Source organism: Leguminivora glycinivorella, chromosome 22 (assembly GCF_023078275.1).
Source record: "Leguminivora glycinivorella isolate SPB_JAAS2020 chromosome 22, LegGlyc_1.1, whole genome shotgun sequence".
Classification (NCBI taxonomy): domain Eukaryota; kingdom Metazoa; phylum Arthropoda; class Insecta; order Lepidoptera; family Tortricidae; genus Leguminivora; species Leguminivora glycinivorella.
In genome coordinates this window covers 12793423-12821008 of record NC_062992.1, presented here as the reverse complement: position 1 = coordinate 12821008, position 27586 = coordinate 12793423, and the positions used below count along the sequence as shown (strand labels likewise).

The window sequence follows — 27586 nt, the reverse complement described above, 5'->3', positions numbered from 1 at the left end:
TAGTATTTTATACAATCGTGATATAATACAAAGCTTTTCAGTCGAGTACCATGTTTAGGCCACGAAGCTTGCTAAGTGGCCTAATAGTACGGTACGAGAGTGAAAAGCTTAATTATATCACTATTGTGTACAATACTTTTTCTACGAGTCATCATCTTCATCATCAATGGACGGAAATATCATCATTCATGCAAGTTAAAATTAATGTTAATAGAGTCGTTCACCGTTGTATCAACATCGAATTACCTAGCAACCAATTGTTTGTAATAACCGTCTCTGATTGGCCGATAACGCGACAGATAAAAAAAAATATGTTTCAGTCAGATGCAGAAAAATTTGCCAGGTATCGCAAATTAGTATAGAAATTGTATGAAGTTCTATTTTTGAAATTATTACAGTTAACTAAAGTCAACTATAATGAGCTTATTATAATTCAGAGTTAGAATTATAACAATTAGAGTATCCAACACTGAAAAGTTAGCACTTATAGTTTAGTCTAAAAATGAAGTTTAAGAAAGAAACGTAACTCAGAACCATCAAGAGAAATGCACGGTCATCTCTACACCTTTGGTTGATTCTCGGCTAGACGGCGCTAATATTAATATTTGTCAATTTAAACACAATTGTTAAAGCTGAGGTTCGAAAGTTATAAGCCTGTGACGAGATCGAGATATGCGTCTATGCTCTGCTACACATTTTACAGTAATTCTCTATGCACTTGCTTACAATAATATTTTTTCACTACAGATGGTGTTTTTTTTTACGCACTGGTGCGAGAAGTGGTTCATTATATCATAGGTCGAAACTTCGGTAGTAGTGGGGACGTTTATCGACAAAAAGAGGCCAAACCTTTATTTTCTTGACCAAAGCATGAAACTTGGCACAGTTGTTCCTTATATCAAAATAAGCCGATTAAGATCGGGAGCCTTCGGGAGCCTCCCCCCTGGGGCTCGGGAGGGGGGGTCAAATTACCGCTTCACCCGGCTTGCTTTGAAAAATTCTAACATACCCCGTTTAGTTCATAGGTCATGTTTGGTATCGTTTTCGAGTAAATCAATAACGTAGAATTCATTTTTGGTACTAAAATTATAATTTAATGGTAAATAAAATAAAAAAAAATGAAAAGTTTGAAATTTTCATCTATGATTTACAAATTTAAGTCATCATAAATGTCAAACTGTTTGCTTTTTCTACAAATAAAAAACATGATATGAAAGCCTATTTAATATAGATTATGAATAATATAACTTTTACCCACCTTTACTAACGTTAAGTTTTAGAAAAAAAACCTTTAAGCCGCGCGGCGTCGGGACGCCGCGAGCGTAATTTTAAAATGCCTTTATTTTAAAAAACTCTATTAGAACCCGTTTAGCTATTAGGTCATGTTTAGTATCGTTTTCGAGTAAATAAATAACGTAGAATTTAGTTTTGGTACTAAAATGACCATTTAATGTTAAATGAAATAAAAAAAAAAAAAATTCTGTGAGTTGCAAATTCAAGTCACCATATTTAAATGTCAAACGGTTTGCTTTTTCTATAAATATAAAAATATGATATTAAAGCCTATTCACAAAGGATAGTACGCGTTCACCTACGCGAGCTTAGACTGTGTGCGGGGAACGCGCCTCTTTCATCGCCAGTGTCAGAGGTGTGTTAATGCATAAATAGAAAAAGATTCATTATTATTGACTCCGGTGTCGACAACGGCAACACTCGGGTCGGACCACACGCTCTAAAGACCGACTGTACCTGTTATTTATTCATTGTAGTGAATCCTGTAAGAAATTTATATAATAGTATTTTATACAATCGTGATATAATACAAAACTTTTCAGTCGAGTACCATGTGTAGTACGGTACGAGAGTGAAAAGCTTAATTATATCACTATTGTATACAATACTTTTTCTACGAGTCATCATCTTCATCATCAATGGACGGAAATATGTGACAATCCATAAGAAAAGGGCCCTTATGGCGGTTTCTAGTTACGGAGATATCGACGTTTTTGTAAAATCGTTCGAAATTATCGATTTTTGAATTTATGCAAAATAGTAAAATATACGAATAGACGTGCAATTGTAGCTTGGTTTCAGTAGTGTACGTTAAGTATTTCTATATTAAAATTCAGCTCAAAGTTTAGTAGAAAAGGGCCCTTATGCCAGAGCGCGTTCGAAAATATGAAAACTGTTGTTAAAAAATGTTGTAATTACTTACAACTTTTGTTTATAAGTTAGTTTATGTTATATAGGTACGATTCAATGAAGTACTTTGATACCTAATTTAAAAATTACCCGATTTAGGTACCTAGTCGTCACTTTAAAATAAAAATCTTACTCGTGAGTAGCTACTAAGTGCAATCTGACTTCAAACCTCACTCGGCGGCGTGTCAAAGCGAAGATGTTCTTCCTTTGACTAATGCCGCCGTTACCACTGTCTCTCTCTTACTCGCGACACTTCGCACGCCGCGCTCTTCACGCGGCGAACGGACCGAGCGGCACGTGGCAATGTTGCAGCAGTTGACGGTACGTAGTTTATGAATGGTCCCTTATTGGTGACATTATCGGTGGTAAGATGTGTTTTCTTCCGATATACTAAGTGTCTTAAATAATTAAAAAACAAATATTAAGAATTACAAATCGATCTGGTAGGTACTGTGTGAATTAATAATTATAATAAACGTTTTATGAGAATTACTGATTAATGATCAAGATTTTAAGTTTACTTCATATAACATTTTTTCTTTGGTATTCTGTTATAATACAAGATAAGTAACTAAAATAATAAAATACATTAGCAATGAGTAATTTTTATCTGTGATGGTCATAAGGGCCCTTTTCCCAAATGTATGGGAGTCAATAATTTGTGATTTTTATGTAACTTTAAAAATTTATAAATAAAAAAATAAGACATGCAGAATAATTCTGACACTTTAGTTATAAATGTGTAGACTGATTAAATATAATTTAGAAGTCTCTATACGAAAATTATTATTATTATAGGAGCAGATGTTAAATATTCTAATTGTGATATTCTGATTAAAATATACATATTTAATGAACCATGGGATTTTATTTCTATCCTTAAATGTAAGTTGAAACATATATAACTATGTACTATAGTTCAGATAGCAACATATTAGAAGAAAAGCCAAAAAAATATGTTTTCCTAATTTTTTTCTTATAAGCGACTTGCCCTAATCAAAGCTCGATTTTTCATGATCTGGAAGTCGATGAAACACAATCACAACTGATTCTCAAAGAAATGTACCTTGAGATACACAATCAATCGTCATCTATGTAACTTCCAATGGGAACACCCTTAAAGTGAGTTTCAAACTTCTTTTCACGTTTTCTCAAAAGTGCAATACTTAGCATGTGTATGCTTGATGATTTTTTAAAAAAAAAGTACGTGGCCTAGGGCCATGATTTTTTTTGTATTAGATAGCTTATTTAATGCAGATTTAGGATCTGTGCCTAACTCAATACCTGCCATAAGGGCCTTTCTGTGATGGATTGTCACATATCACCATTCATGCAAGTTAAAATTAATGTCAATAGAGTCGTTCACCGTTGTGTCAACATCGAATTACCTACCTAGCAACCAATTGTTTGTAATAACCGTCTCTGATTGGCCGATAACGCGACAGATAAAAAAAATGTGTTTCAAATGCAGGAAAATTTGCCAGATATCGCAAATTAGTATAGAAATTGTATGAAGTTCTATTTTTGAAATTATTATAGTTAACTAAAGTCAATTATAATGAGCTTATTATAATTGAGTCGGAACGACCATAGAGTATCCAACACTGAAAAGTTAGCACTTATAGTTTAGTCTGTGGTGGCCTAATTGACAGATTACTCATACTCATACTATACATTCCCTTGACAGAGACATAGCTGGGTACATATGGAACTGCATAAAGAAGGCTCTACCCTCTTTATGCAGTTGCATCGGTGTTTGCAACCTGATTTACATTTACATCTTGTAACTTCTAAGCATATACTGGCCACTTCAGTGTTGCCTGACTGGAATGGAAGGAAGAAGGAGACGAATGGGTACCACACTACCCATTCGTCTCCTTCTTCCTTCCATCCCCAAGAAGACGGACTTGGCAAATTTTGGTGTGGCACCAACGCCTGACTCCAAACAAGAACGCCCTGAGTCCCATTTCTCAAAACTGAAAGTTACAAGTTACAAGCGGAAGTCTCTTTGCAACTTGTCATATTAGACATTGACAACCAATTGAAAATTGTAACTTGTAGCTTCGAGAAATGGGCCCCTGGTACACTGTGCGCAGTATATGCTGATGCAAGGCAGCCTCTGAAGGAGGTATGTTCTCCAATTGTCGATCTTTTCTGGTACCTAAAGAGGTAGGTACTTCGACCACTCATTCACCGTTACGCAACGACTTGGTCTGAAACAATATGTGCATTATCATTTTAGAGTCTACAACTATCAAATTACAACTTTTTGGTGGATCACGTAACCTTCAGTATTACCCACTTACGTTACGTATCATACAAAATTATTACAAACTTTAGTAGAATCTGATTTGCCTCTGATATTGCTCCATCTTGTAATAGTTTGACACCTTGGGTGGCCTGGCTAAGCTTCAAAGCCAAAAGAAAACGTTTCCAGATTAGACATAGTATGGGATAGGTATGATAAACGCAGCTTGAAACGATCAACAAGGGAGAAACATGGCCACCCAAGGCTTCAAACTATTACGAGATGGAGCAATATCATAGATAGGCTAATCAAATTCTACTAAAGTTTGTAATTATTTTGTATGATAGGTAAGTGTGTAATAGTGAAGGTGATCCACCAAAATGTTGTAATTTCATAGTTGCAAAATCTGTTTAAATAAAATGACAATGCACATATTGTTTCAGATCAAGGGTCCTTACGCAGCAGTGAATGAGTGCCGGAAGAACTTCTTTACTAGAAAATATCGACACTTGGAGAACATACCTCCTTCCGAGGCTGCCTTACTTCATCATATACTGCCATTTGTCTAAGACTGGGGCTAAAGACATGCCAACCACATCCTTGCTGCCGACTCATTAGGACACCACGGACTCCACTGCCAGTCTAGTGCTGGCCGAATTTTGTGACACGCTGCACTTAACGATTTAATCCGCAAGGCTCTCGGCACAGCGAACATACCGACAACCCTCGAACCTGTCAGCTTGTCAGCAGCAGACGGAAAGCGGCCTGATGGTTGCTCGCTTTTGCCTTGGTTTCTGGGACGACCCTTGGCGTGGGGCGTGACCTGTGTGGATACCTTGGCTCCCTCCAACGTCTAACGTTCGGCTCAGAAACCAGGGACTGCTGCTGCAAAACGCCCAGTTTCAACGCCCAAATATGCATTTTTAAAAAACAACTACATATTTGCGGCAATTGCATTTGAATCATTTGGACCATGGTCATCAGACACCAAGCAGTTCGTGAAGGAAGTTTCCACCAAACTTGTCTGGGTGTTTGGTGACATACGCATAGGCTTTTACATCATATTTTTTATTTAAAGAAAAAGCAAACAGTTGACATTTTTGTTGACTTGAATTTGCAAATCATAGATGAATATTTTTTTTTTATTTATTTACCATTAAATTATAATTGTAGTACCAAAAATAAATTCTTTGTTATTAATTTACTCGAAAACTATATCAAACATGACCTAATAGCTAAACCGGGTCTAATAGAGTTTTTAAAATAGAGGTATTTTAAAATTACGCTCACGGCGTCCCGACGCCGCGCGTCTTAAAGTAATTTTTTGTGGAACTTAACGTTTGTAAAGGTGGATTAAAGTTATATTTTTTATAATCTATATTAAATAGGCTTTCATATCATATTTTTTATTTATAGAAAAAGCAAACAGTTTGTCATTTATGATGACTTGAATTTGTAAATCATGGATGAAAATTTCAATTTTTTTAATTTTTTTAAATTTTACTTACCATAAAATTATAATTTTAGTACCAAAAATGAATTCTACGTTATTGATTTACTCGAAAACGATATCAAACATGACCTAATAGCTAAACGGGGTCTAATAAAGTTTCTAAAATAAAGGCATTTTAAAATTACGCTCGCGGCGTCCCGACGCCGCGCGTCTTAAAGTAATTTTTTTGTGGAACTTAACGTTAGTAAAGGTGGATAAAAGTTATATTTTTTATAATCTATATTAAATAGGCTATCATGTCATATTTTTTATTTATAGAAAAAGCAAACAGTTTGTCATTTATGATGACCCGAATTTGTAAATCATGGATGAAAATTTCAAATTTTTTATTTTTTTTTATTTTATTTACCATTAAATTATAATTTTAGTACTAAAAACGAATTCTACGTTATTGATTTACTCGAAAACGATACCAAACATGACCTATTAACTAAACGGGGTAAGTTAGAATTCTTCAAACCAAGCCGGGTGAAGCGGTACTTTGACCCCCCCTCCCGGGCCCCAGGGGGGAGGCTCCCGAAGGCTCCCGATCTTAATAGGCTTATTTTGATATAAGGAACAACTGTGCCAAGTTTCATGCTTTGGTCAAAAAATTTAAGGTTTTGCAATAAACTCCCCAGCTATAGGTTATCTGTACTGAAAAACGTCGTACGATACACGTGCGAAAAGGAAATTCGTAACTCGTGTCGATTTAAAACACTCCCTTCGGTCGTGTTTTAATTTATCGCCACTCGTTTCTAACTTCCTTTTTTACGCACTTGTATCGTAATGTACTATTCTACTCGTCGACTTTAATCTGTCAATTAGGATACCACAGACTAAACTATATGTGCTGACTCTTCAGTATTGGTTAGTTAACTGTAATAATTTCAAAAATAGAACTTCATACAAGTTCTTTACTAATTTGCGATACCTGGCAATTTTTTCTGCATCTGAAACATATTTTTTTTTATCTATCGGGCTATAGACCAATCAGAGACGGTGATTACAAACAATTGGTTGCTAGACTTGCTAGGTAATTCGATGTTGATACAACGGTGAACGACGCTATTAACATTAATTTTATCTTGAATGATGATATTTTCGTCCATTGATGATGAAGACGATGACTCATAGAAAAAATATTGTATACAATAGTGATATAATTAAGCTTTTCACTCTCGTTTCGTACTATTAGGCCACTCAGCAAGCTTCGTGGCCTAAACATGGTACTCGACTGAAAAGCTTTGTATTATATCACGATTGTATAATAGTATATTACGATACAAGTGCGTAAAAAAGGAAGTTCGAAACGAGTGGCGATAAATTAAAACACGACCGAAGGGAGTGTTTTAAATCGACACGAGTTACGAATTTCCTTTTCGCACGTGTATCGTACGACGTTTTCAGTACAGATGACCTACCGAAGTTTCGACCTATCATATAATGAACCACTTCTCGCACTAGTGCGTAAAAAAAACACCATCTGTACTGAAAAATACTATTACTTTACTTACTTACTACTCGGTCCTCTTTTGTTCTCAATGGAAATGAAATAGTTGATAATTTATCCCACACTCAGAATTTATGTTAAAATTTCGTGTGTAGATGACCTTAAATGTTATATTCCCATCGGGATTCGTGATGCTAAAATTACAGCCCTACAAATTAACTATTTCGGCCCGACTTGTTGTTAATGTAAACATTCCGACAAACTGACCTAAATAAAATTAACAATTCGAATAAATCTACATAGTAATGGCGGTAAGCAAGACCGGCACAATAGCTACATAATTCATTTAAACCAAGTAGTTAATCTGTAATTAACTCGTGAGGACTACATTTTTTGTCGTTTATTGATAGGACAGTCAGCGTCACACTGGTGACGGCCAAAGCGCAAATATCGTAACACACCTTTTGTTAACATAATAATAAAGATCTGTTCCGGTATATTTGGCGCTTTGGTCGTCACAATGTATTTGACGCTGACTGTTCGTACAGTCACCGGCATAAATAAGTGATGATTTTTGTACCTTGTCGCTTTAAATCGTTTGAAAATTTCGTATAACATTTCAAACAAGACGTTAATGTGACAAGGTATAGAAATCATCACATATGTATGCCGGTGACTGTACACTGTGAAACGTGGGGTGGGCGGAAGTTAAACATTGCAAACGTAAGATAAGACTCGAGTCTGCATTTATCTTACGCCCCGAGTCACACACAATGTTTTTCATCACACTCGCAACAAAATAAATAAATTGAAAAAGCCTCCGAAGTGGACCGATTTTCATGAAACATGGCTAAGAACACTCCCGACTAACTCATCAACTTTTTTTCTACCTTTCCGTACATAATAAGTCAATTAATCGGTGTGAGAGACCTTTAAGAATAATTATGAAGCGCTGGTGGCCTAGCGGTAAGAGCGTGCGACTTTCGATCCGGAGGTCGCGGGTTCGAACCCCGACTTGTACCAATATGAGTTTTTCGGAACTTATGTGCGAAATGTCATTTGATATTTGCCCGTCGATTTTCGGTGAAGGAAAACATTGTGAGGAAACCGGACTAATCCCAATAAGGCCTAGTTACCCTCCGGGTTGGAAGGTCAGATGGCAGTCGCTTTCGTAAAACTAGTGCCTACGCCAAATTTGGGATTAGTTGTCAAAGCGGACCCCAGGCTCCCATGAGCCGTGGCAAATGCCGGGATAACGCAAGGAGGATGATGATGAGACCCTTAAGAATAATATTTAAGTTAGTGTCAAGTAATTGACGTCACATGTCATAATAAATAATAGTAAGAAGTTATAAAGGTCCTACTACACTAATTGATCCAATAAATGATTTTTTCGAATAACTCCATAACATTAACAGTAAGAGTTAAAACACTTGTTTCTTAGAGACATTTATTGTAATTCACCTAAAGAACCTTCCCTTAAAGTTAACGGAATTCAATAAAAACAAGGTGTATATCTGCAAATCTTAGTAATTCCTGTACATCTAGCATTACACATAGTGCGTAGTAGTGATTTCACGAGAATAGAGATCCTATTGTAATACTGTCACGCGTTCGTCATCAGCTCGCCCTTGAATACTAAGTGACTGATTTATTGCCCTGACATTATATTAGGGACCTTTATATGGTTATTTGTATGTAAAACGATTAAATAATATCACGTAACGCAAACGACATTGAGACACGTGAACTGCATAATCCATACTAATATTCATCATCATCATATCAGCCCTTTATCGCCCACTTGTCCCGGTCCTGAGCTAGTCTCATCCAGTTGTGACCCGCAATTTTCCGGATGTCGTCCACCCAACGAGCTAACGGATGCCAAGCGCTTCTTACATCTGTGAGCGGCCACCATTCTGTTAACATTTTAGTCCATCTGCCATACTAATATTATAAATGGGAAAGTGTGTGTTGTTTGTTTGTCCGTCTTTAACGGCAAAACGGAGCGACGAATTGACGTGATTTTTTAAGTGGAGATAGTTGAAGGGACGGAGAGTGACATAGGCTACTTTTTGTCTCTTTCTAAAGCGAGCGAAGCCGCGGGCAAAAGCCAGTAAGAAATGATCAAAACCGATCAAGTGTCTTTAGCCACACCTCGGACACTGGCGATCAAATATATGAAGGAGGCGCGTTCCTAGCACACATAAAGAAGTAATGATTTCTGTACCTTGTCGCTTTTAATCGTTTACAATTTCGTATGACATTTCAAACAAGACGTTAATATGACAAGGTACTGAAATCATCACATATTTATGCCGGTGAATGTACCCTGTTGCCTCTTAATTTTGTGGTTAGGTTATATTGTAAAACTACTCTTAGGATATTAATTAAAGTAACTAACAACCTAGATATTAAGTCTATACTAACAAGTTCTATGGATTTTTAATTGGTCCGAAATAAACAATTTTTATTTTATTTATATTGTGTCTATTTATATTCTGTCAGTAAATAAGAACTAAGAAAACTATAGGTATCCTTTTCTCTAGCACCCTAAAGAAAAGGATGCATATAGTTTTCTTTGTTCTTATTTTTTGACAGAGTATATATATATTAATTTTGTGCCGTATTAAGAACCTGATACATTACATTGCAGCGGACCGGCGACGCGGCGCGGCGGGCCGAGCGGCGGCGCTCCGGCGCGCGCCGTCCGACTCCGACTGTTCCGGCGAGACCGCCTCGCTGTCCGCCGACAGCGGCGAGCGCCGTCCGCCGCCGCCGCCGCCCAGGGGCAAGACTAGGAAGTGAGTCATACATTACAGCAGATCGCCGAACGGTTGTCCGACTACGACTGTTCCGGCGAGACCGCCTCGCTGTCCGCCGACAGCGGCGAGCGCCGTCCGCCGCCGCCGCCGCCCAGGGGCAAGACTAGGAAGTGAGTCATACATTACAGCAGATCACCGAACGGTTGTCCGCCGTCGCTCAGAGGAAAAACTAGAACGTGGTCTCAATCACACGGCTCTAGATTGAGGGCTAGAAAACATGATAACAGGTAACACGGTGTTGACTGTTGAACATCCGTCTATGTCAGAAGGCACAGCATACTGCTTTATAGCTGCTTTCTTTCGTACTCTGACTGCTCTAGCGAGAACGCCTCGCAGATAGTGACGAGAGCAGAACAGATATAAGAGAAAGATCGGCCAGAAAAAGAGAGAATGACATTTACCACCACCTCCTTATGGTCTTTCCTGGCTCTCGCCGTACAGACCGAATCGCGGGAGCCGTGTATGGTTACTTGCCTCTGGCTCTTTCGCCATACACGTTGCTTCGTGACTCCCTACAAATATAAAAATATGGTCCCTGGCGGGACTTTCTCCCATTCTAGGCAGGCCGTCTACTTATAGCGTTTCTTCCGTCCCAATTTGGGCTCGACAACACACGACGTTACTCAGCGTCCTCTCCAACCTTGAACTGCTGTCCTCACTCTTCAAACTGTCTTCGCTTGGCGTGCCAGGAGTGCGCAAACTTGCGCAGCGCGTCGAAATTCTGTCCGCACGAAACTAGTTCCTCGCGAAATACTGGGCCAACCGTTGTCCTCTGCAGTGACGAGAGCATCACCGACCGTTCGTCCGCGGTCGGAGATGAAGAGAGAATGACAGTCAAAATAGCATACCGACGCGTTTGAAGTTCAAGTTCGGGCTGAACTTCCGGGCTGAACGACCTGGAGGCCGACGAGCGCCACCGCCATTGGCCCTCCTCCTACATGGAGCTGGCATACTACCCCGGCATGGTCAGGAATCTTATGAGGAACATTTATAATTACGTAAGTTTACTGCTAGCTCAATGTCTGTAGCAAGTACTTGAAACTTTAGGTAATGACAGAAGACATAGCAATAGCGCTTTGACTTCTGCTTTCCGGTAAGGAAAAGTCCAGTAAGTAGATCATTTAGAAATTTGTTTACTTGCAATAATTGTCAACGTAACCACAGTATAATGAGGAGTACTATCGTACAGTATGGCCACTCCCGCTCCCCACTGAAAGTGCCGCCCACCCCCTCTCGGTTACCTCACAGTTACCGCTTGTTTCACTTATACAAGCACAAGCATATTACGCGTTCACCTACACGAGCTGAGACAGTGTGCTAGGAACGCGCCTCTTTCATATATTTGATCGCCAGTGTCCGAGGTGTGACGTAACCTTGAATGTTTTGTTCTAGTCGGCGGCGTGGCAGCGAATGGGAGGTGCTGGAGGGTCTGAAGGACGGGCAGCGCTTCGAGCGGCGGCCGGAAGTCTTCAACGGGTTCCTGCACAAGAAGAGGAAGTGGCCCTTGAAGGGATGGCACAAGGTATTGCCACTTTTGCCACTTTTCTTATAAATATCTTCTTTATCTTTTCATTTTGCCACATCACCGCTCACAAGTGCTTGGGATCCACTTTGACAAACTGATACCAGGATTTTGCGTAGATACTTGTTTTTACGAAAGCGACTGCCGTCTAAGTGCGTTTTCACATTATCCGAACCGGATGTCGGACCGATATCCCATATGTTACAGGCGCCATCTTGGATTTTTTCAATTGAAATCCTTCCGACACCCGATAGCGGATCGGATAATGTGAAAACGTACTAACTTTCCAACCTAAATAGGTAAATTAGGTCTCATTCGACTCATTCCGGTTTTCTCGCGATGTTTTTGATCGTGTGGGAGGTGTTGGAGGGTCTGAAGGACAGTAATGCATATCAAGGCATCAGAAGCAGTGTCTTCATTCTATAGAACACATTTTTCAACAGACGATGTTTCACTGATTATACAGGGTGCCCGGTAATTAATGGACAACCTTTATCCACCAAGAGGGCACCTTATACTGGTCCAGAAAATCGACTTTAAGGTTTAGTAAAAGTCGCCTGGTTTTCGAGATTTTCACACTTTTTAAAATTTCAATGGATATTAATGGGCAACCTTTTAACCACCAAGAGGGCACCTTATAGTGGTCCAGAAAACCGACATTAAGGTTTAGTAAAAGTCGCCTGGTTTTCGAGATTTTCACACATTTTAAAATTTTAGGTAGTATTAAAATTTTAAAAAGTGTGAAAATCTCGAAAACCAGGCGACTTTTACTAAACCTTTTTTTGACCAGTATAAGGTGCCCTCTTGGTGGTTAAAAGGCCTGTCGCCTGGTTTTACTAAACCTAAAAGTCGATTTTCTGGACCAGTATAATGTGCCCTCTTGGTGGTTAAAAGGTTGTCCATTAATTACCGGGCACCCTGTATATGAATGAGCCGGTCTAGCCCAGCGTGTAGTGACCCTGCCTGCTAAGTGGTCCTGGGTTCGCATCCCTGTATGGACATTTATTTGTGTGATGAGCACAGAACATATTTGTACCTTGTACCTGAGTCATGGATGTTTTCTGTGTATATAAGTATTTGTTTACTATATATATCGTTGTCTTAGTATCCACAACACAAGCCTTCTTAAGCTTACCGTGGGACTCAGTCAATCTGTGTAAGAGGTCCTCATCATCCTCCTTGCGTTATCCCGGCATTTGCCACGGCCCATGGGAGCCTGGGGTCCGCTTTTACAACTAATCCCAAGATTTGGCGTAGCACTAGTTTTTACGAAAGCGACTGACATCTGACCTTCCAACCCGAATAGCTTGGTCAACGAACGATTCTAGATGGAATGGCCGAAAGCAGAAAGTTTCACTACGGGATGTTGTTAGGGGTAGTCAGGAGACATACATACTAAAAGTCCTCGGACTTTGGACGTGAGCTCGAAGAGGGGGGGATGAAAAAAGGTCCCATTTTTTGGTTTTTTGCTCATATTTCAAAAACTATGCGTCATACGAAATTTTGGTTTACTACACCTTGAAAGCTTATAAAATTCTCTATAACTTTGATCTAGAAACTTTTTTTCTATTCTCAACCATTATCTAGGTATGAGCTCCTAGAAACTGTTATTTTTTTTAAAATCGTTTTCCCCCCCACTTTTTGCTTCATACATTGCTCCATATCTTGAAAAATATTTATCTTAGACAAAAGTTTTCTTAAAAAATCTTGTAGATCATTCAAATACCTTTCATAATATGTGTACATATGCTTCTGCGTCATGTACCGTTGAATAATTATACGACTTTAAAACGAAATGAAACAACAAATGTATGTGATAAACGTGTAAAATATGTATTTCATGAACATGATTGTATTACGATGCTGTATAAATTCATTCACACAACAGGTAACAATACAATTAGCTGTACATAAAGGCCTTGTCATACCCACATCTACCACTACTACAATCTGTAGTGCACCGGCAAAATATTAACTTCAGTATTTCTTCCGGAGCAGCTGGTACTTTGGTTTGTACAGGAATCAGTAAGTTGCTTTCGTTCCGTGCCTATCCCCATTCATCATCCTCCTTGCGTTATCCCGGCATTTGCCACGGCTCATGGGAGCCTGGGGTCCACTTTGACAACTAATCCCAAGATTTGGCGTAGGTACTAGTTTTACGAAAGCGACTGCCATCTGACTTTCCAACCCGAAGGGTAACTAGGACTCATTGGAATTAGTCCGGTTTCCTCACGATGTTTTCCTTCACCGAAAAGCGACTGGCAAATATCAAATGACATTTCGCACATATGTTCAGAAAAAAGACATTGGTACGAGCCGGGTTCGAACCCGCAACCTCCGGATCGAAAGTCAACGACACCCCCAGGATAGAGGAAGACACTGATGATAACGACGGGGAGGATATTGTCTAAGATACAGTTGTCACATCTGATCCAGATGACATGGTAGAAACAGTTTCAATTTGTTTGATTTATTTGGGACAACAAACACAGTAACACACAAGGTTAGAGAATTGCAGTGTTGACAAGTAGTAAGGTGTGAGACCGACAGCATTTCAAACAAACAAAGAAGACCGATTAGTATCATCCCGCCCAAAGAGGCAGCGAGTAAATTAAAACACGTGTAAGTTATATCCATTACCTCCTAAGGATACTGAGGCAAGTGCAAACTCATGATTTTGCAGAGGAGAGCCGTTCAAAGGTACAAAGTAACATAACTAACATATTTGTTCACGTAATAACATAAAAATTCGGATTTGTTTTAACGAAATCAATGAGGTTATTTCTGCATTCATGAGAATTTCAAATTTATAACAGTTTATGATCTAAGAGTACTTAATCCAGTATACGAGTATTTTAGCGCACTTGGTCCAGTATTCGTCAAGTAAGTAAGTTTTAAGAGTTAGGACATAATTGTAACTTAAGCTGTTTTTACCTCCGAAACTAAGTTAGTTAGTTGTATTAGTATTCCACACTTTTTTTACCTCCCTCGCTATTATACCAATGACTTTTTTCTGAACTTATGTGCGAAATGTCATTTGATATTTGCCAGTCGCTTTTCGGTGAAGGAAAACATCGTGAGGAAACCGGACTAATTCCAGTAAGTCCTAGTTACCCTTCGGGTTGGAAAGTAAGAAGGCAGTCGCTTTCGTAAAACTAGTGCCTACGCCAAATCTTGGGATTAGTTGTCAAAGTGGACCCCAGGCTCCCATGAGCCGTGGCAAATGCCGGGATAACGCAAGGAGGATGATGAATGGGGATGGCACGGAACGAAAGCAACTTACTGATTCCTGTGCAAACCAAAGTACCAGCTGCTCCGGAAGAAATACTGAAGTCAATATTTTGCCGGTGCACCACAGATTGTAGTAGTGGTGGATGGTAGATGTGTACAGCTAATTGTATTGTTACCTGTTGTGTGAATGCATTTATACAGCATCATAATACAATCATGTTCATGAAATACATATTTTACACGTTTATCACATACATTTGTTGTTTCATTTCGTTTTAAAGTCGTATAATTATTCAACGGTACATGACCCAGAAGCATATGTACACATATTATGAAAGGTATTTGAATGATCTACAAGAGTGAACAGGCATCTTCTGGGCGAGCTCACTCCATCGTAGGCCACGTCTTTGCCTTTGGCTAGTCTGTGGTCAAGAGTAAGCCCATTTATAATAATAAAAAAAAAAAAGATTTTTTAAGAAAACTTTTGTCTAAGATAAATATTTTTCAAGATATGGAGCAATGTATGAAGCAAAAAGTAGGGGGGAAAACGATTTTTAAAAAATTAACAGTTTTTAGGAGCTCATACCTAGATAATGGTTGAGAATAGAAAAAAAGTTTCTAGATCAAAGTTATAGAGAATTTTATAAGCTTTCAAGGTGTAGTAAACCAAAATTTCGTATGACGCATAGTTTTTGAAATATGAGCAAAAAACCAAAAAATGGGACCTTTTTTCATCCCCCCCTCTTCGAGCTCACGTCCAAAGTCCGAGGACTTTTAGTATGTATGTCTCCTGACTACCCCTAACAACATCCCGTAGTGAAACTTTCTGCTTTCGGCCATTCCACCTAGACCCCCCTTTTGAGCATTCATTGACTGATCTAGAAGGGTAAACTAGACCTTATTGGAATTAGTCCGGTTTCCTCACGATGTTTTCCTTTACCGAAAAGCGACTGACAAATATCAAATGACATTTCGCACATAAATTCCGAAAAACTCATTGGTGCGAGCCGGGGTTCGAACCCGCGACCTCCGGAACGAAAGTCGCCCGTACTTACCGTTAGGCTCTTTCTTTTGTGTAAGAAGTCCTGTAATATTTATAATTATTATCTTTCCAGCGTTTTTTCGTGGTAGACGGCGGTATTCTAGTCTACGCTCGTTCGCCGACCGACGTGGCGCGCGGCCGCCTGCACGGCTCGCTCGATGTCGGTCTGTCTGTCATCTCGGCTAAACCTAGGAGGAGGCGCATTGATATAGACGCTGATGAGTTCATATACCATCTGAGAGCGAAGACTCCTGAAGTTTTTAGGACATGGCTGAACGTGTTAAAAGCGCATCGGTGAGTGTTTTTACTAGATTTCATGGACTGCTAGCCTCGCGACACTTAGCGCTTACTTTAACTAGCATTTTAACGGTTCCAAGGCTAAACCTCTCAATAAGTGTTGAGGCTGTCTGGATGTCAGTCTGTCAGTCATCTCGGCTAAACCTAAGGAGGAGACGATATAGATGCTAATGAGTTTATATACCACTTGAGAGCGAAGATTCCTGAAGTGTTTGGACATGTCTGAACGTGTTAAAGGCGCATCGGTGAGTATTTTTTAACAGATAGCCTCGCGTCATTTAACGGCCTCGCCTCGCTTGGCCTTTAACTCGCACTCGTACTGCGATTTCTAACGTTACAAGTATGTACAGCTGTATAGTGCGAAAAGAGTTTCCTTCGTGTTCTTACGGAAACGTACGAACGTGTCATGCTATTTCACTCAGTCACAGTGCAAGACGTACTGACACTGTCTGAACCACAGATGTCATATATACCATAGATCAAGCAAACGTATCTACTTAGCGTGTCAAATGAACTCAGTGAAATCCACTGAGTTGTCCGTCTTTAATCGCAGCTTGCAGCTTTCGGGCGTCAATTTTTGTAAGTTGAAGTCAATCAAAACATAAAAAATGCCTCGTTACGTGATATTCAATTGCAACAACACAAAAATTATGAACAATCAAGAGCCTGAGACATATTTAAAATTACAGGCAAGAAACAACTTCAGTACAAAATTTGACACGCTCGGCCCCTATACAAATAGATGAACTTGTTTCTTCTATCTAAATTTAGTTCTGTGGTCTGAACTAGCATGACAAATACGATTTTTTCCGGAATAATATGAAGGAAAATCTTTTCGCACTACATCTGTAACTCATTAAAATGCTCATCGAATGTCCAAAATAGGCTACTTGACCCTTTTTTAACCCCTTGAATCTTATATTATTAATTACTGTAAAATTAACCGAAAAAAATACTACCAGGTTTTATTACGACTTGAAAACCGCAAAAGAACATTTATAAAGTACTTTCACTTAATCAGGCAAAAACAACATTAGCCATGTTAATCTATAGGTTGTCTGTGCGTGACGTAAATTGAATTGAACACAAAATTTTCTGACATTTAAGTATGAAGCATAACATTCCTCATGTCAGTGATTGACTCGACATTAAGTTAAGTTAGGTTTTATGACGTCACTACACGTCTGACAGCGTTTTCGGTGGCCAAAGTTGAAAAAAATATTACACACATTTTTAATCGAAAATACCACCATACACTTTTAATACCCAATGTCTATACATTGGTTTCTTATGTCAAATACTACAGGAAACAATCATTTCCTGTGCCAAATTCGATAAGGTTACTAGACTCTTATATCCTTTCCATTCGGTGTCAAAAGGCACGTTCTGCTTTTCTCAATTGCCAAAAGCCCAAGTAACAGAATAAGTAAACACTTAGCAATGAAGCCAATAAAAGAACTTTAATGGCCATTCCGTTAGATTTATGTCCAAATAGGGAATAGCAATTGCAAAATTCTAAATATCATTCTGCAGAAATAAAACTATGGAAACGGATTAAATCGCGTATAATGAATTTAAAAATACATCCCGACGTTTCGAACTCTTTACAGCGTTCGTGGTCAACGGGTGACTGAGGAAAAATTGCAATGTGCAAAAGCTACCCACATACAAGAAATATTAACGAACCATGACCATAAATAATATAGATTTCTAAGGCAGGTTCACACACTATTAATAAAGATAGTTATACAATATTCAAAAAAATTACCATTACTATGGTAAAAAAAAATTATCCAATTAATATACACAAAATTGACAAAGAACAAACTGCAAATGTCCAACACCATACAACACAAATGCCTCACAGCCTTCGTCGTGCTTGTTCCATTATCAGATGTACTACTGGATCCCAAGCCGGTGGTGGTGGTGGTGGTGGTTTTTCCTCAGTCACCCGTTGACCACGAACGCTGTAAAGAGTTCGAAACGTCGGGATATATTTTTAAATTCATTATACGCGATTTAATCCGTTTCCATAGTCTTATTTCATGAGTAACTATCGCGGTAACCGAAGACAATGTTATCATTCTGCAGGTTATACCGCCAGCATCTCCTAACGTTCGGAGCCCGGGAGTCCGTGCCGAAGATCCACGCGCCGCTCGACGAACTGCCGCCAACAGACAACTCGTCTCGTGAGTACTTTATATAACATCGTGTGTGACAGCTTTCCTGAAACTTACTGCTAACAAACATGGATTAGAAGCCCGTTTAGGGGCATTTACAGAATTTGGGACCCCCAATTAGCGTAAGTTGTTAACAAAAATTAACTCACTGTCAGTTTTGTGACGATAATTAAGCATGGAATTTCAATAAAAATATTGTTTTTGTGTTAGTTACATAAATTTTAAGCGATAATCTACATTCAGAATGTGAAAAAGTAAATTCTTAGACATAATTTATGCTTAATTGTCGTCACTAAACTGACAGCGAGTTAATTTTTGTTAACGACTTACGCTAACGAGAGATCGCAAGCGAGTTTTCTTACGTTGGCGATATTTGATTTGTGTACTGAATTGAATGTAACTAAAATCGCATGCGAGCTCGCGCACTGTGTAAATGGGCCCTTATATTCCATGTATCGTGCAGTTTTATATCTCGTGGAGCATATTGTGTAATGGCATCTCAATTGTTGTGCCATAAATTTTAACAGATGGCATTAGTAATTCTTACATCGCGCTTACAGATTCCCTTGTGTAAGACTTATGTTTTTTAACAGTAAAGTTTCATAAAAATAAATTATAGTAAATTGAGTGATTTTAGTATGTTGAACTTCTTTAAAAGTAGTAAGGATTACGGATTTTAATAGTTTACGCATGCTTTCAAGATTTAAATTTTAATTGTGTTGCCCCAATGTTTCATAATTACGTACAATGTATAATGTTTTCCCTTTAGGATAGGTTTTTTTAGATTTTTTTTCAAAAAAAAATGTAATATTTAGTCCGTCAACTTGTTTTTGTAGGCACAAGTTTAGGATCCTCGTCAAGTCTTACCTCATCCCAAGACCATCCCAAGATCTCCCTCACCTCCTCAAAGACTTCTTCAATCTATGGAGAAAATAAAAAATTGGAACTTTTGACAGCAGACACCATTGACGAAAGTTCAGATTTCACTAGCTCGAAAAATTTGGAAACACCTCCAAATAAAAGTAACAGTCCCTGTTCTACAAATTCTATTAAAAAAAGTGATATTTCACCAATACCTAAAGCTGTAAGTATAGATGAACAACAAATGCATAGTACGGATCTAGACTTGAATACTCTTAATAGTTACAATATAGAGGAGTCTATATGTGAATTGGAAAGAGCACATGTTAATTCAGATGCTTTAAGTAATGACAGCTCAGAGAAAAAAACAAATTATATATCAGCAGTGGGAAAAGTTCAATTAAATGTAGACAAATTAACTACATCTAATGAAAATGGTGTATGGTTGGATAATAACAATCAAACAGCACTATTCTGTTTTTCACGTAAACGTCGTAAATCTAGAAGAGAAGACGAGTGGGCCATGCAGAGAAGTCGGAAGTCCACTAATCTAGTCAAATATAAAAATTCGGGAGATGAACCACCTTTGTCGAAACCATTGTTGCGACAAATGTTACTTTGTAAATATAGGCGCGCTCTTGGAAGTCGCAATACACAGGATAAATGTGTCATTTGTGATACTGACAATAATATCAATGTCACAACAGATAAATGGACACAAGACAATGTTACTTCGTCGGAAATTGATCTGATTTGTGAAAAACTAATATTTAATCTATTTGATGATAATTTTATCAATAGCAATGGAGATGAAAAATCTAGACTTTATATCAAACATGTTGTAAAAGAACTTTATGATCTCAAATTGAATGAGAGCGAAAAACATCCTATCAAAGGTTTGTTCAAATCTCTTTTACAGTATTACTTGAAACACACTGAAGGTAGACTTAAAGGTAGTATTAAACAAGATACAGCTACTAAAAAACCATCTATCACATTTTTCACTAGAGATAAAGAAACAACTCAAGTTGATACTAATCTTAAAGAAACGGGATTTTGTAAATGTACACAATGTTCAGATGATACGGAAAAAATAATAAACAGTACTATATACGGTTGTTCAAAGGACCATACCATGTACGGTAGGTCGAATAAAGATAAAAGCAAAGAGACTGATATTGCTATAACAAAAGCGCTCATTGAAAACATTGATACATCAGCTAAATTTAGTAATATAATATTTGAGAATAATGACAACCAAATGGAGACTTCAGAACTACCACTGTTGCAACAATATTTCAAACGTATTTTGAGTGAAACGGCGATACCAAAAGCTCTAGCAAAAGATTTCTTGAACGCATATCTAGATGTACTAAATAATCGGAGCAGAAGTGGGACAAGTACTGAATCCAGTGAGACTTCGAGAGCTTCTAATTTTGAATCTGAACCAATTTGTGATATCCAAACTGAACGTGTACAAAAGAAAATTTCTAAAAGTGTATCTACTCGTTTAAGTGCAAGTGTCGGTGATAATATCGATATTGCTGCAGGAGAAGGACCCGTCCACTTAAGGGATGTTCTTAGTAAAATGCTTGGTTACTTCTCTGATAAACATGATCAGCATGAGAATAATAATACTATTGAAAACGCAGACATAGACCAAAGAGAACTGAAAAACAAAAACGAGATATCGAAAGCTGACATGTTTGGGACCGTGAATGATAATAAAATAGTAATTGATCTTTCAAAATATGACATTAACAATATTTCTCTGAATAATAATGCATCGGGACCAACATGTATAACAATAAATTTAAAAGAAAAAACACCGAGATCTAATGAATCAAAGGACAAAATATCGAGTTTGAAATATTGCAACGACAGTTCAGCTGGAACATCAAATAAAATAAAATCTGTTTCAAATAATGCAGGACACAGAATAAATGAAAACTGTAAAGAACCTAATGACGTAGATGTACACACATCTACTTCCAGTGGAGCAACGTCAAAAGCCAACTTACGCGCAGAGAGAGATGACAACCTTGATATTACTAGAAAGAGCAATCACCAAGTTTCAAAAGAAATGCCCTTTTCAATACATAAAGAAAATACTCAATGTTTTTTTCTTTCTTCTATCAAAGAAGACATGCCTTTATTACAAGATAAAATAAAGAAAATTAAAGATTCTCTTGGCTTAGTCCCAGGCTGCTCTCAACAAAAGCGCAAAACTGAGAATGAGGAGTTTATTTTGCGCATTCTGGAACACTTGATAGTTCTTTCTAAAGATATTCCAGATGTCAATAAAGATATCAACCGCGCATACTATAAAATAAAAAAGACTTTTAAAAAAGAGCCTAGTGATTTTCAAGGAGTTGGTCTCCTCGGTAAGATATATAAAACAGATAGCAGTAAACAAACAATAAACCATGGTTATATGGATTCATCTATGTCTGACCAAATAATGAATATTCATAGAACAGCAATCGAAGTCGCAGTTAATACAAGTTTAATAAATTCTAAATTAAAAATGGTCGAAGAAAAAGCTCTTAGCGCAATCGTTTTTGCTGAAGCTTTAGCTACTATTGCAGTTCAAACCCTGTCCATAGATGACGAAGTGAAAGAACAAATGAGGGTTGATGTTAAAGAAGAATGGTTAAGAAGTATAACTCAAGAATATGTTAAGAACACTGCAATTAAATGCATGTTGAAAAAGTATCACCACGTGCCACAAAGTATAAGGATAGCTCATCCATTCAGAGCGAAGCTCCAAGAAAAAATAGTTTCAAATACTTTACCAATATTTAGAGAGCCATCGAACATATCCCCTCCCCTTTCAGTTTCAAGTCGCTTGCAGAAAAAGAAAGAGACAGAAAAAGAACATGGCACTTGTGAGACAAAACAGCTGTATACACGTAAGACGAAACTGGTACGGACTGAATCTATGACGGATTCTACCGATGTGAGTAATATCGGGACGACTATGAGGTCTATGAGCGATGAGTTGAAAACTCTTTACAGATGTTCTAGCGACTCCTACTGTTCTGGTTAGTTTTGTTTGATATTTTGGTCGATTTATTGAGTAGTATTTTACTTTGAAAATGTTAGTTATTATTAAAAAAATAAGTATTTAGTTACAAGAATATAGCATTAGCGAAGAAGTTAATATGAGGAAAGTAATTGGCGATAGTGTTTTATTTTCGTAGAATAATAAATTGGTTATTAATTTCATATAAGTACATAAAGAGTTGCAAGGTGACTGATGAAGTAGTTTTTATAGTTTTAAATAAGTCTAGTTAATTAATATTAGATAAATAATACATTTAGAATAGATAGATGTTCAGTAAAGTAGTTATTTATCACTATGTATTTATTAAAAGTAGCTAAAACCTAAGTAGTTTGCTATCTTGTGTTTAAAAAAAAAGTAGTTCAACTAAAACAAGTAAGTTCCTAAATAGTTTTTGTCTTTACATTCGTTGAGTTAGTGTTCTTATTCTTAGCTAGAATACTTATTTTAGTGGGTAGTAGTACTATATATACCTATTAGTAAAATTAATGTTCTTAAGGCTGTAATTCTTCTGTGTTTTAGGTATGCCAATCTGAAATATAAATTGAAATATTAGTCCCCGATGCGTTGCGTTAAAAGATGATATTCATTTGATATTGACAATACAATAACAATCCATACTAATATTATAAATGGGAAAGTGTGTGTGTCTGTTTGTTTGTCCGTCTCTCACGGCAAAACGGAGCGACGAATTGACGTGATTTCATAAGTGGAGATAGTTGAAGGGATGGAGAGTGACATAGGCTACTTTTTGTCTCTCAGCTTTCAAACAAAAAAAAAAACTAATTCTAAATCGGTTCATCCGGACGATGCCACAAACAGAAACACACAGACGGGCAGGCAAACAGACAGATAGACACGTCAAACTTATGTCACCCCGTCGTTTTTGCGTCGGGGGTTAAAAATAGTAGAAATTAAAGTGGCAACATCGTCCTTTCATCCCTTTCTTATCAATGGGTGTGAAACGAGACGACACGACGACATTGCCATTGCCACTTTTTAATTTCTGTTCTTTTTTGCCAGGCCTGCTCTAGAATACCTATTACAATCCCTGAGGCCGTGAGTTCAAATCACTTTAAAAATTTAAAGCAAAGTTTCTTACCAATCATCTTTTGACTCAACATCAGTGGCGGAGCGTCGATACAACCCGATTCCCTACGGGTTCCCTAAAATTCTCCAGTATCTGTAGAAGTTCATACAAAACAGATCCCGAAAACCTCGTCCGGCTTTATCAACGAAAATTTTCACGCCCCGCCACTGCTCAACATCCCAAGTCTTCTAGTAAACTGTCCATATTTTAACTGGCAATCAGTAAACCTTACCTTATTACAATATTTAACCTTTAAATGCATGACCTTGACAACGATTTATTCAAATTGGAATTTTGACATGCTGTCAATAGAGTCAAAAATGCATGATGCATATATACATCACTATGTATTTAAGGGTTAAGGTCCAAAATGGCCAGTTAAAATATTCCTATTAAATAGAACATACTTTTCCCTAGATTTTCTTGTAAATACTTTAGTTTTTTGTGTTTATTTTATATTTGTATGTAGTTTTAAGCTAACTATCCTCTTTCCTGCACTATCCCTACAGGAGTATTATGGATTGATTGAAATAACTAAACACAAAAAAATATAATTAATTACGAGATTTGGTAATATGTTAATGTAAAATTAACACACTGCCATAGATTAAATATAAGAAGATAATACCATCCCATACATTAATATGCGACCGCCCAAGAATGCGCTACACCACACATAGATGGCGCCATAAAAAATGTCTTGTAGCTTTCGATTATACTTGTAGATGGCGTTAAGTGCCACTTTTGACATAGATTTATGGCTCGAAAGTGACACTTAACACCAATCTACAAATAATCGATGGCAACAAGGCATTTTTTGTGACGCCATCTATGTGTGGTGTAGTGTATGCGCGTTCTTAGGCGGTCGCGTTTTAATGTATGGGATGGTGATCTTCTTATAAATTATGACACTACATATATGTATAATTATCATTATTTATTTACACTCGTACAAGTTTAGCAACTATGGTGATGGAAGGATTTTCCTAGTGCCATCTAGATATTTTCTTTTCTAAGTCTAAAGTAAGGATGAAGAATTTGGTACATGGTCCCGATACTTCCACCTAAATGAATCAATCCATACAACTCCAAAGTGTGTGTTTTCCATAGGGCTGATAAGCCCTAACGGCGCCCCCATCCGCGGGCCGCAGGCGGGGTTCGTGTCGGGGACCCCCGGCGGCCGCCTGGCTGGATGGATCGTCGGTAAGTTGGGCTCTACACTGCTCGCAATCGCAGGGTTTTTTCACTCCACTCCCGGGGCCCGTATATCGAAAGGTACAAAGCCTTGTATTACAAGTGCGCGAACTGTCAAATCGTATGGGTAGTCATGGAAACACACTTGTAATACTAGGCTTGTACCTTTCAAGAAACGGGCCCCAGGACGCAGAATGGGCAATGTTTCAAATACCTTAAGGCTGATTTAGACGGTGTGAGATCTCCAATGAGAGTTTCATCAAGCTGCATTTGATAGGTGAATGGGATAGATATCCCTCATCCTCAATAGTCCTTAATGTATAGACTAGACGGTCAAGCGAATCTGGGCTTTAAAAAAGGTGCAATTAAAATCACATTTACATTTTCAAGTCAAGGTTTAGGAAGGCACGCGTTGAATGAAGACAATTGGCCGGTGAATGCTACATTTTTCAAATTTGCGGCCTTTTTAGTGCCAAGATTTGCATGACGGTTTATATCTCAAATCCCATACGATTTTGCGCGCCGTCTAAATGAGTCTACGTTTACGGAATAAGAGCGAAAAAGACGTTGGGGCTCAGCCATTAATTACGTCACACCAATTTCATGACTTTTTTACCCCTCCCTCCCCCCTTGTCACACTTCGTCACACTAAACTACACCCTCCCCCCCCTAGTGTGACGTCACATTCAGATTCTTAGTTTAGGACGGCAAAAATCACAAAAACGCGTTGCTTAAAATGATTTAGGTATAAAATTAACGAAGTTAACGAACATAAAATTTACGATATTTAAAAAAAAAACTCATTCGTCCTCCTTCCAAGGATTTTGGATCCAATCTTTCATATTTAGAATTTTTTTTAACTTAGATTTTGCTAATATTTTGTATGTGACTCACAAACATGGAACTCTTCCCTCCCCCCTGTTACAACATGTCACATTTTGTGTGTGGCCCCGTCCATGTGTGATGGAAATAATGGATTTTACCTTGTTCCGCAAGGTAACGGACGAGCTGAGCGAGTTTTTCGTTCTTAAACATTGCGCAATCAAAATTTCTAACGAACCCGGTTTTTTAACGCGTTAAAGGGTGTGTAAATAAAAGTCGGGACCATTTCGGACAGTGTAATAACGAGTCATAAGGTGAAGGATTCCAACTGCAAATGATCGCTTTCGCTACCTTCTGCTATGGAAAATAAAATAATCAGAATGCTTTGAGACAAGATAACTTGGTCTATTACCGGTATTTTTGAATCGCTTTTTAAGTGAAAATAAGTGAAGTGTAAGGCCTGATTGGACGCTCGGTTGGCTCGGCGTGCAGTAGGGCGGGCTCGCGCGTGCACGGTATCATAGATTAAATATAAAAAGATCATACCATCCGATACATTAAATTGCGACCGCCTAAGAACGCGCATACAAATAAAAAGATGCCTTGTTGCTTTCGATTATACTTTTAGATGGCGTTAAGTGTCACTTTTGACATAGATTTACGCCTCGAAAGTGACACAACGCCAATCTACAAATAACATACAATCATACATACAATCACGCCAGTATCCCATAAAGGGGTAGGCAGAGCACATGAAACTACTAAAGCTTCAGTGCCACTCTTGGCAAATAAGGGGTTGAAAGAAAACGAAACTGTGACATTGCAGTGACAGGTTGCCAGCCTCTCGCCTACGCCACAATTTAACCCACAAATAATCTATGCGCCATCTATGTGTGGTGTAGTGTATGCGTGTTCTTAGGCGGTCGCATTTTAATGTACGGGATGGTATGATCTTCTTATATTTAATCTATGTATGACAGTATACAGCGTCGACTCAGGACACTTGTATGAGATTCAATTGTTTGCACTAAGGACGTTTTTGGAAGGTTACTAACGGTAAGCTATGGGTATCTCAACTCTTGAGACGAAATGCTAGGCTTGCTTGACGCTGCTTAATGTTGTGATGTTTTAGATGACAATTTTAATGTTTTATACTTAATTTATTTGGTTTGCATAAATCTCCAATGTTATTTAAAAATGTGTTTAATGCATGGTTGTTAGTTGTACAATCACCGGCATAAATATGATGGTTTCTGTACCCTGTCACATTAACATCTTGTTTGAAATGTCATACGAAGTTTTCAAATGATTAAAAGCGACAAGGTACAGAAGTCATCACTCATTTATGCCGGTGACTGTGTCATATCAACTTGTCAGTTATCATAGATGAATAAGTAAGGGAAGAGTTGTAACTCCATACATCAGTAAATGCGAGATATTTGTATAGGCATAGTTAAGTGACATCTAGCGACAATCACGCGTCAAATAGCGTGAATTATCAGTACCACTACTCGATACTAGGTGGCAACTGTCTCGTCTGTCAAAAATTTAATATTAGAACAGTTTACAACTTATATTACAAGCAGAAGGAATTGAAAACAGAATACTGATTAATACTATTGTAATATTAGCTAAAACTTGGTGAGCATTAGACTTTTCGTTCGTCGCGACATATATTGACAAGTAGCAGTACTGATAATTCACGCTATTTGACGCGTGATTGTCGCTAGATGTCACTTAACTATGCCTATACAAATAACCCGCATTTACTGACGTATGGAGTTACAACTCTTTATTCCTCTATGTCAGTTATTCGCCACTGTTAGCTTTCGTGATTAAGGCCTGATTTAGACGGCGTCCGAACTCGCATGCGATTTTAGTTACATTGCGCGCTGTTGAGGTTACATACAATATTGCACATCCATTAAATACCGCAATGTAATAAAACTCGTATGCGAGTTCTCTTACCGTCTAAATGGGCCCTAACTGTCGGGCTGTTATCGTGTGATAAACTGGTATACTGTGGACATATTAAAGTTGTATATTCAACTTAAAGGAGCCTT

The 27586-nt window shown here is 38.0% G+C and overlaps 1 protein-coding gene across 9 annotated transcripts in view; it reads left to right on the top strand.

Moving 5' to 3' along the window:
• The window catches only part of LOC125237828 (oxysterol-binding protein-related protein 3-like), a 107390-nt gene that overhangs the window by 29323 nt on the left and 50481 nt on the right, over nt 1-27586 (top strand). For 8 of the 9 annotated variants that reach the window (XM_048145033.1, XM_048145027.1, XM_048145029.1 and 5 more), the window contains exons 3-7: nt 10052-10199; nt 11613-11742; nt 16089-16309; nt 18404-18501; nt 24618-24710. In XM_048145033.1, coding sequence (XP_048000990.1) covers nt 10052-10199; nt 11613-11742; nt 16089-16309; nt 18404-18501; nt 24618-24710 — 690 coding nt within the window. The remainder of the gene's footprint in view (nt 1-10051; nt 10200-11612; nt 11743-16088; nt 16310-18403; nt 18502-24617; nt 24711-27586) is intronic. The other variant, XM_048145034.1, reaches the window with a different exon arrangement.